The sequence below is a fragment of the Neodiprion fabricii genome, chromosome 4 (genome assembly GCF_021155785.1).
Source record: "Neodiprion fabricii isolate iyNeoFabr1 chromosome 4, iyNeoFabr1.1, whole genome shotgun sequence".
Lineage (NCBI taxonomy): Eukaryota > Metazoa > Arthropoda > Insecta > Hymenoptera > Diprionidae > Neodiprion > Neodiprion fabricii.
The window spans coordinates 28,696,924-28,707,247 of NC_060242.1; the positions used below are offsets into that span (position 1 = coordinate 28,696,924).

General features: G+C 35.7%; 2 protein-coding genes across 2 annotated transcripts; both read right to left on the reverse strand.

Moving 5' to 3' along the window:
* Positions 1-315: 315 nt before the first annotated feature.
* Positions 316-9,102, reverse strand: LOC124180491 (protein suppressor of forked). Its single transcript, XM_046566087.1, has 13 exons — positions 8,744-9,102; positions 8,230-8,421; positions 7,967-7,999; positions 4,653-4,750; positions 4,345-4,498; positions 4,038-4,271; positions 3,570-3,953; positions 3,196-3,442; positions 3,018-3,087; positions 2,576-2,672; positions 2,218-2,476; positions 1,975-2,109; positions 316-1,858 (listed from the first exon to the last, which is right to left on the reverse strand). Exons 1-13 carry the CDS (start codon positions 8,765-8,767, stop codon positions 1,644-1,646), a joined length of 2,142 nt encoding a protein of 713 aa, XP_046422043.1. The 5' UTR covers positions 8,768-9,102; the 3' UTR covers positions 316-1,643.
* Positions 9,103-9,410: 308 nt separating this feature from the next.
* LOC124180495 (cytochrome c oxidase assembly protein COX20, mitochondrial) lies at positions 9,411-10,196 on the reverse strand. Its single transcript, XM_046566094.1, has one exon. It carries the CDS (start codon positions 9,936-9,938, stop codon positions 9,603-9,605), a length of 336 nt encoding a protein of 111 aa, XP_046422050.1. The 5' UTR covers positions 9,939-10,196; the 3' UTR covers positions 9,411-9,602.
* Between the last annotated feature and the right edge of the window lie 128 nt (positions 10,197-10,324).

Consider the following 10,324-nt stretch of genomic DNA (forward strand, 5'->3'; position numbering starts at 1 on the left):
TCGGGGCAAGGAAGGATTAGGTAACTGTCTCAAAGGGTCTGGCTAACGGACCATAAAGAAGGATGTAAAACAATTTGCATTTCAAGCTACGCCGCTGGCGAAACGAACCGTTTCTTCAGTAGCTATTTTATACTCATTTCGCAAATATTCGCGGACTATCCTTGACTTTATCTAACATGAAAGAACGACCCGTGCCAGTTAAACACGACTTGCCACTTTAATGGATGATGTGCAGAAAAGTTGAGCCGATTGTTCTCAACAATAAACTCAAGGAGATTTCAAGGGACAACTTGATCATTAGATCGTATGAGATTATTAATTAAAGTTTCTTTATTTGTAGTGAATATTGTAGATATTATCAATATAAATGTATAACTAAATTACAACGTTTATGAAACTTAAGGAGACCGCGTAATCCGAGTTTGGTAGAGTTTAACTCTAATTCTTAAAAAAAAAGTATATACAGTGATCTCGCTGTTCGATTCCAGGAAGCGTAGAATTTCTTTTTTGTGCACTACTGGTATACAGTGCATTCGATAAGCACATTAGAGTTTCTATTTTTTTCAATGTATAATGTAATACTCATGAAAACATGAGTTATCTTGCGAATTCACATTATGTATAATCAACGACATATCATTACGCGATAATGCTACCCACTGTATGATTTGATATACCCAGTAAGCGAGATTAAATACATATTCCTTTCGTTACATGAATATGCCTATCGTCAAGTGGGCCATCACTTGATTGTTTAAAGTCTATCTGTGGAACCATAATAGATTCACGTCCATTGCGAAACCAACAAAATTCTCCGATGAAACTGATTCTGTCAGAATTTTCTAAGTATTTTAAATATCTTTAGCTGTACCCTGAAAAAATGAGGTTGAAATAATATGGTACAACACGCCCGGAGTAGACAAAGAATTCTAAATCTAGAAAACTTCACAAGTTTTTACGATCTAAGCTTATTGATAAATCAGGTTTACAAATCAGAAGGCATAAAGCGAACGTATGCGTAATTTATGCTTAATTTATGATCGAAAATTCTAGTACGGAGTCTGTTTTGAATAAACCACGAACAATTTGTGAGAACTAAAACTATACAACCAGCCATCAGGCAATGAGGAGCCATTTGGAATGTTTTCATTGTCTGTTGGAACAACAACTTAAATATGCAAGAACTGGAAAAAATAGATAAATTGTCAACAATCGAGATGATGAATGGTTAATAAACAGTTTTTTCTTCGAACTTGAAGATTGAAAAGAAATGGGTAATTTAAAATAAATGAACCTGATAGATGGCCATTGGATTCGATGGTTTCAAAAATAATAAATCATATTGAGAAATTCAATGACTTTATACATTGTGTCAGTCCAGCTACTTATGTATTTAGTATAAAACCGTGTAGAAATGTTTTTTTCAATGACGTTTTCTTAATAAAACAGCAATTGAACATTACAGTCACTTCAGTATAGTTGTTGGATCGAAATTCTACGCATATTTGTTAAAAATATGAATGTGTGACATTCAAGCTTGTGCTTCGTCAATCATCGGTACTTGTCTCGCTCTCAATTGATCACGGTTGTTCAGAGATCATATCCTAGTATAATTCATAGATTATTTACCAAATTACTTCTACTCATTTCACTCGCTTTTGCTGTCTTTGGCGATAAATATCATTCGCTGGTGGAGGCGGCAGATCGTCATCTTCGCTATCATCACCACCCAAACGAGTTCTCCGACGTTTCGATCCAATCTGTGTACCGTCGTTACTCTCATCGACTATCCAGTGCACAGACTTTGCAAGATCAAAAAGCTTGGTATCGCATCCATTGTCTGCTACAGGAAGTGGAGCTGAAATAACACGGATTCATCTGAATATTTGTGCATCTAAAATGTAACGCTTACCAAATTAGCGAGATTACTTCACTAAATTTCATAAACACATCAACCAAGGCTTCGGCACTCACCATGTTCCGGTAATTGGATTCTACTGAAAACGTCGACAAGCAAATCGACTGCAACAAATGGTCCTCGGAAGCATCCAGGCGGCGGAAGCATTGTACATAGTTGAGCAGCAGCTGGAGGTAACGGGAAAGTACCGCCTGAAAACAAATAATTCAATTCTCGTTGAAAATGTCAACTCACCAACAATCCAAATCTGATACAGTCTCGATATAATACACCGTACAATTACTGATACCTAATCTTACCTGGTACTGGATGTTCACCCGCCAGGGCGTTTACTTTTGGTTTATAAGGTATCATTTGTGACAAATCTGGTCTTGGCAAAGATGCCATGGACTCTTCAGGGTCGGTCACCCTAGGTGTTATGCCAGAATTATTCCTTACTACGTTGGACACCTCCATGTAACCGATAGATTTCAATTCTATTGGTGTACAAGGATAGAGATTGAGGAACTTATACCTGTCTACCAGCTGAGCAGTCTCCTTACCTTCAAATTCTTTTATCTAGTAAGCAAAGTAATATCATCGAGTTAGCAAGTATTCCTTATACTTGAATATCTTGACAGTCATTTATAGGCTGTAAAACTTACATTAGGTACTGACCTTTTCTAATACTGCACTTCGCCGCTTTTCAACTTTTACGATACTGGCCAAGTCACCAATGTTGGATTCAAACTCGAGAAATCTATTCCAAATATCACTGTAAAAACACGATTCTTTATAAATTTACACTACATTCAGAATTGCAGTCCTTCAACAAGTAAACCAACATTTACGAAGTTTCATGCACCGTTGTGAACGAAACTCAAAGCAGAAACTTCTATGTACAACTACGAGTGCTGTAAACGTAAACGGCAGAAGTTTTCTTCAAATAATTTTCCACAGAAGCATAAAATGTAAGTATAACTGTACAACTTTAGTTTTACGTTGATTAGGTTTTAGCTCTGCAGCATATTAGTCAAAATCGTAATTAAATCGTCTCTGCATTTACATTAGAAATGTACTAAATTAAACTAGTTGTTCGTGTATTGACACTGCTACTTACACAGATTTTTCTGGCTCTAAACTACCTGACGATAATACCCTCTCAAAAAGTACTCTCGTATTATTGTCCTCTGCAAGGTAATATCAAATGTTATATTCAAATTTAAATGAAATAAGTACAGATGGTTTACAATTTAGGATTCTTTTTTTATACTCTTGCGATATGATGCTGATCTTACCATTTAAATGAGAGAGATAATCTATGTAGCACAAGATGTATTCAGGATTATCGCTGAATTTTTTTAGGCCTAATTCAAAGATTCTAAAAGCTATATTTTTATCTTTGGTGCAGTAATACTCCATCAACGCGGCGGCAACGTAAACCTGATGTGCACATCTAGCATCTTCTCTAGCTCTTTTGAAAACTATCCTGGCTGATTTGATCCCTTCAGCACGTCTTGCAAATTTCATGTATTGGACGTACGCCTGTGGAAAAATATAAATGATTCATTGTAAAGGAAATTAACGTAACAAACATCAGCAAGCTCCACCGACAAAACATTTATGTATATTTTTCATTGCAATCTCTAGTAGTGCAATAAGCAAGACTAACCAGAGTTGGATCGATGTCTGGGATATCTAGGAACTTCTGATAGATTTGATGGACTTTTTCATACTTGACTCGTCCTTCTTCAAAATCAGCATGAGCAAAATAAAGCAGCATATTTTTCGAAAGTAGAGTATTTGTCGCTCTTTCGAACATTGTTGCAGCCTCGTCGCTCAGATTTTTAGCTGCATTCACGTCACCCTTCTCAGTTAGTATCTTTGAGCTCAGCTCTAAAAAGTGTGCAGCTTGATGCCAGACCGCAGGATGATGCCCAAGACAGAGAAGGCACTGCTCAATCGCAAACATCACACGGCGAGCAACAAGCGACGTATCCTCTGTTCGCAATGGATTGCTGCGCTCCCAGGCAATGTACTTTTTCCACAATTCAACCTAGACATTGAAAAAAATTGGACAATACTTAATACCGGTATGTTATGATTGTATAATCGTTACACAATGTCTGAATTCCTGTACCTGTTTAACTTCTTCAGAGTGACCCGTTGGTGGAACACTAGGGGCACTTCTATTTAAGCCCCTTGTTACTGCTTCCAGCTCCTTAGCCACTCGTCTCGCATTCATGTAGTCTCTAGACCTTTCAATAGCCATTTTTTCAGCAATTATGGGATTGATGTTTTGTTCAAATGCCATATAATCTTTCCATAACTGTTCCATATTAATCATTGGATTTATAACACCGCGTTGATATACCTATAAGCGAGCGATACTTCATATTATAATCTAACGTTGTATTAATATGTGCGGATAAAACAATCAAAGTTACCTTTCGCACAGCACTAATCTTTTGATTTTCTGCGTAAGAACCGACAGCTTCAACACTTTTCAAAAAGGTGACATAATCGTTCCAAATACTGTAAGAATGGATATCCATGCCAATTTTATCCAATGCAAAATCATACGCCTGTGCCATTTTCTCCCTTTAAAATTTTAATTTTTGTTATAACATATTCGAGGTTTTTATATGCTATGTAATAAAATAGTTAATTACATCCAGTTGATAATTGAAAGAACTATCTTAAATCTAGTGTAATAAAAGCGAGGAGTATCATGCATAAAACTGTTTATTCTTACTTGTACGAAGCAAGGCTTGCTTTTGTTTCTTTGACGTAAGAAAGATAGAGTTTCCACAACTCAATATTTAAGATTTTCATAAGACATCTTTGGAAGAGCTGTTGAAACAAATCGTACAACATGAAATGTAATATTCGTGTTTAATAAATTACTGAACGAATGGTATCTATTACATGATAGTCACAGAAGAATCTGAAACTGAATTGTACATTTATCCACTACCTTACTTACCAATAAGGGCAAACTCTGTCTAGCACAATTAATTGTACAATATTGAAATCAAGGAATGTGTAACATTAACAATAAACATAAATTTCCTTACTGTACATATTTCCATAACAGTGGTCCACTCTATTAAGTGAACGATAAATTGTGGGTTGAACAATACATCATTTCATTCATTACTTATTATTTATATTTTATTCTTTCATTAAGATTGATCATTATTCACTTAACACATTACAGACGGACTATGCGTGCATGTTTTTCACGATCTACACCGAGGCGAAGAGATACATATACATATTCGGTCTGCAATGCATCGGTAATAAGAATGAAACCAAGTTGTTCGTGTGATAGAAAAAAACTGAATGGGTGATAGGAGAAAATGAACCCCACAAAATAAAAAATTCATTTATTGAGTGCAAACGTGGGGATGATACTTTTTCTTTACCTTAAACTATATGGGATCGAGAAATAAATGATCCCAAAACATTCGAAGAAAATGAAGACAAGGCGAAGCAGCATGAAGTGACACCGGTTTTTGGCGTTATGAAATAAAACCATGGGCTTGTCATAGCAAGAAATAAAGATGCTTTTAAATAATATATTGAGAAAAATAATTCATCATGGATGAAATAAATTTGTTAATTTTGGGAACTGTTCAAACTGTATAACACAATCTCCGCAAAGGCTTTATTAATTTTGACATTTCTATGGATGAGGAAATATTCACAGAGATAGTTCAAAAGATAAGGAAGTGAGACAAAAAGTATGGCAGAATATATACAATTTCTGTACAAGTTAGTCGTATGAAATACTAACAATTGAAAAGTCTAGAAAATAGCAATTGGTCACTTCACGCTACCTCTATTTATTCTCTACAAATACTTGAGGCATTGATATGTACGCAATAAAACTGCATCAAGTAGATGTGCCAAGGAAAGGTATTGTAATATTTGTAATAACAGTTTGTCAAAGGAAATCCCGATGCACAAGTGTGCTTTTATTAACTGAATAGGTCACAGAATTGAATTTATCTGATACTAGTAATATTGACGTAAAATGCGCATGTTTACTCCACGAATAATATGTTGAGTATCAAAATAAAAGAAGGATTGGACAGACTAAAAAGATTCTTCATTTTGTATTTACGCTCTTATATTTATCTCTTCAAAGTTTCACTGTATTCAAAGCTTATTTATTTATTGCGCTGAAACTACAACATATTAGTTTACGAAAATAATTATTTACTTGAAATAAGTCAAAATAGGGTGAATATTGTACAAGGCAGTTACACAACAAAAGAATTGCAGTGATCTACGAATTTTGGAAGATTAGAGTACAAGCTAAATTTTCATTTTTACCTTTTGACTTTATTCTACCAGAAGTACAGTTGATAATTTCAACCTGTGACCTAATCGAGACCCAAGAATATGTAGCAGGAAGGAATATAAGGCTGTTACATTCAGAAAGTCACCTTTGTCGATACATGTAAAATTTTTTCTAATACTTGGGATTCGCATCAATTAATCTAAAACTGGGGCATGCAAAACTTTGAGTTTACCGACAAAACTGACCTCCCGATTGTTTGAACACAGCAGTAATTTATCAATGAAATAAGTTATTGCTTGTTTGTGATGAAATAAATTTTTTTTTATTCACCTCACATGTATCATGTAAAGTGCTCAGCATCACATAAAATGATAGTATCTTGTTACGACGGATTAAAATACCATTTATACTGACAGCAAATCATCTGTATTCCTATGCAAAGGGTTGTTCAGTTAAATGCATGACTACATATGTCCCGGCATTGATATTCAATAATTACGACTTTATAAGTATTTAATTATTCGCTTCACATACACCTATCTCTCACCAATCATAATATAACTCATCACACTCGGCAGACAGCAACAGGCATTCAGGCATGCATAGAATGTGCTCCATCGCAGGATTAAAATGACCATTTAACCCTGAGAAACTAAGTACATGGAAACCTGTGATAAACCAGTCGAGCTGCATATGTGCCTCAAATTTACTCAGTATTGATATTTTGTTATCACTTTAACCCAGGAAAGAAAACTTACGGTAAAAACTCGACATCTTGCTGCACACGAAGCAGTGAAGATTGAATATTATCAGAAATGGCAAATTGTGAAATACTTCGAAGACACAGATTCGTTTGGATGTTCGAAGGTGGTGAAATCTTAGATCTGTTCAACGCATAAGCATGGCGTTTATTTATTTCAGCCAATATAAATACTATGTACCATTTGTTATTGCAACTCAGATTCACGCTGCCAAACAATTCCCATAAATGCGATAACGCGGTCCAGATCATAAATGGAGGTGGAGCAAGATATCAAGCTTTCCCTGTGACACCAAAGATGAAAATAATTGTTTATAATTGTATCAGGATACTCGAAAAAGTTCTGAATACTCAATATCAAATTTGCTACGTGAAATTAGACTGATATTCTTCCAATATTTATTACTTTCCGAAGGTTTATATTTAAAGAGTGATAACGGTTTAACAACTTCTTTTGAACCTAAAATAAATGATACCGTTTTTCATAATAATGTGAATTTATAATTACTTTGATATATTATTAACTATGCAAGAAAAACCACCTGAATCAATTTATTGTAGCGACTGGTTTATTGAACTCTGATTTACTTTGCTAAAAATATATACCGAGAAACCTTTATGAAAACCCTGTGTATTTAAGATTTTGTTCACTGGTTGATATATAAATAAAACTCCGATATTTGAAAATATTTTATTTGCCCAATCACAAACACATAATTGTTAATCATAATATTGTCGAAGCGAGGAAAATTTAGATATTGTATTCAATACAGAACCTAACGATTTAGCATACCTTCTCGGTAATAGTGAAATGAAAAAAATTCATACTTCACCCGAATTTTGGGTTATGAATATTTCTGTAGACATTTTTAAACTTTTTAACTGAACAACATGTACATACATGTATATATTATATAACAAGTGAAAACCAACATGAAACTACCACAACACAAATTATTCAGAATCAAGTTGGTAATCCAGACAAATATTGTGAACATACCTTTTCCACCTTCTCAAAGTTGCGCATTTTCATCTGAAACCAAGTACATATCATACAATTATACAATGACAAGTCGTAAATATTATTTGACAACGAACTACTACTAGCCTATAAACGCTGTATTTTATGTGAAAACAAATCCATTTATTCATACGATGACTATCAGCTATGAGGATGAATAAGGGGTTGCCATAATTCAACGTTACGTTGTGCACAATTTTACTGCTTATATTTTGACAGGTGTAAATGACAGCTACGATTACCTCTTGCTCAATGTATATTTTCCAGTAACGACCAGCTGATGGGAACACGTTGACAAGTTTTTCAAATACGGATCTCACTTCGGTGATCGGTCTGTTTTGAGCCTCCCTAATCAATATACTCCATGCTTCTAAGTCGTACGGCGATTCTTCGACAGTTTTCTGAGCCCGTTGTAGTTTTTCGTTTCCCCAATCCTGCAAGCATTTAAACTTGTCTTACATATTTTTGTTGAAGTTTTTGTCATACGAAATGAGAATTTCTAAACTGTAATGTGGGAAGAAACACAGTTTAAAGAATAAACTAGAATCGTATTCTAGTTCAATAAAGACTAATATCAGCAACAGAAACAAAAAAGAATAGGAAAAAGCTACAGTTTTTCGGTAATCCGTCAACTCGATAAATAAGTCGGGCATTCCGATCTAAGAAGTGAAATTAGGCGAGGTAGGGTTAGGTTTGGGATTAGGTTATGTTGCAAACAAAAATCAGCAGTTTGCCGGTACAATAATTCATACGTACAAATTCAGTTTTTTCTCCAGACATGATTCTTAGGATCAGTGGCCTGGTATCCTACACGTATATCTCTGAAAAATAACGTAGGAAATAAATTATTATTTCCTAAGATTATCCAAACCCCGCGTCGGTACCCACTACGCACTATTCAACTATTTATCCACTACTTGATTCGATACAAGTACGGTGCAACTCGACCCTTCGAAACCACACAAAAGCGCGACCTCTTCCAGTTATTCTGAATCTGCTCGTGACTTGCCGATAAAACAGGCAGCCTGTACCAAAGCATGTACCATGTATACGAGGGATATACAAAGAGGTTCTCTCTGTACAAAGTGTCCGTGCAGTAGACGCAAATCAAGATGGCATTGCTGCAGCAAAAGTTCCACAAAGCGCCAATCACATTGAACCCTGATTGCTAAGCGCCAATCAAATTATGACCCTTATTGCTTATGACCATGCTTATGACTCTAACGAGCACCATTCCCGTTCACGTGATTTCTCATTTCTCTTTACCTCTACCGTTCATAGCCTGAGCCGAAAATACCGGACATACGGTCTCAATTATCTTTGAAAAATAGACCATAGACTTGAATAATAATCACCAAGCCAAGAAGAACATTATAAATCGTCACAAGAACAGGAAAGTTTGAAATTCAATTATTCTGGGGTGTAAGTGATAGATCGTGTATTGGGTATTTTCCTCAGTTTAAAATACGTTTTAATTAAAGAAATGTGGAGGTGAAAACAACGATGTTTCGTTCTCTGTTAACATGCTATTATCACACTGTATAACTTATAAAAAAATAACGATAATGATGACTATAAATAATCAACTATTCATTGTTCTACATTGTCAAAACTTTCACGCATCCACCAGAGGCAATCTGTCAATTTCCTTCTCCTTTGGCGTCCCTGCGTAGGTAGCGTGCTGTTCGATGAGCTCCTGCAGTCTCGCTACCTCGATCTGTTGTTTGGACCACGTATACCGGCAATAAACCCAGTAACTCCATGTCGAGCCGACGAAGGTGGCCATGCCAATGTGCGAGGCGAGTTTCGGTTTGCTGGTAAACATGAACGTACCTAAGCCGCCGACAATACTGCAGGTTATTCCGGATAGGAAACTATTTCTGAAGCATGGAATCCTTGTAACGTCTCTCCCGAATAACATCAGCGGCTTGTGATCGTCTTCTTCGTCCATCGCATGCGGAGTACGTTATATATTCTCAAAATATATTGGATTTATGTTACTTGACAGGGGCCGAAAAGCGTTGCAGCGACGGCAAGTTAAGTTTTACGTAACCTCGACTAGACTAGAGGCATCTGTATGATGCGAATCACACCGTCTTGCGCCGCGCGGAAATACGACCGATAAAATAGCGCCACCCCAGCTTTGACAAATACAAAAAGTACACAAATAGTAGCAGCAGGCGCGCCTAAATTCGATCCAGAAGACTGTTTTTTCCAGTTTAGTATATGTGACGGTAATTTTACAAGATTTATCTGTAAATGTTCAGAGCACGATCTTCCAACCGTTGTTCAGTGTATATATGTTCGATCGAATCGCTAAGATAAACAAGAAGACAT

Coding starts and splice junctions, on each gene's coding strand:
- LOC124180495 (XM_046566094.1), bottom strand. CDS start 9,938: ATGGACGAAGAAGACGATCACAAGCCGCTGATGTTATTCGGGAGAGAC.
- LOC124180491 (XM_046566087.1), bottom strand. CDS start 8,767: ATGTCTGGAGAAAAAACTGAATTT. Junction 4,272..4,344: donor AGATTAGTGCTGTGCGAAAG/GTAACTTTGATT, acceptor GCTCGCTTATAG/GTATATCAACGCGGTGTTAT. Junction 2,673..3,017: donor TTAGAGCCAGAAAAATCTGT/GTAAGTAGCAGT, acceptor GTGTTTTTACAG/TGATATTTGGAATAGATTTC.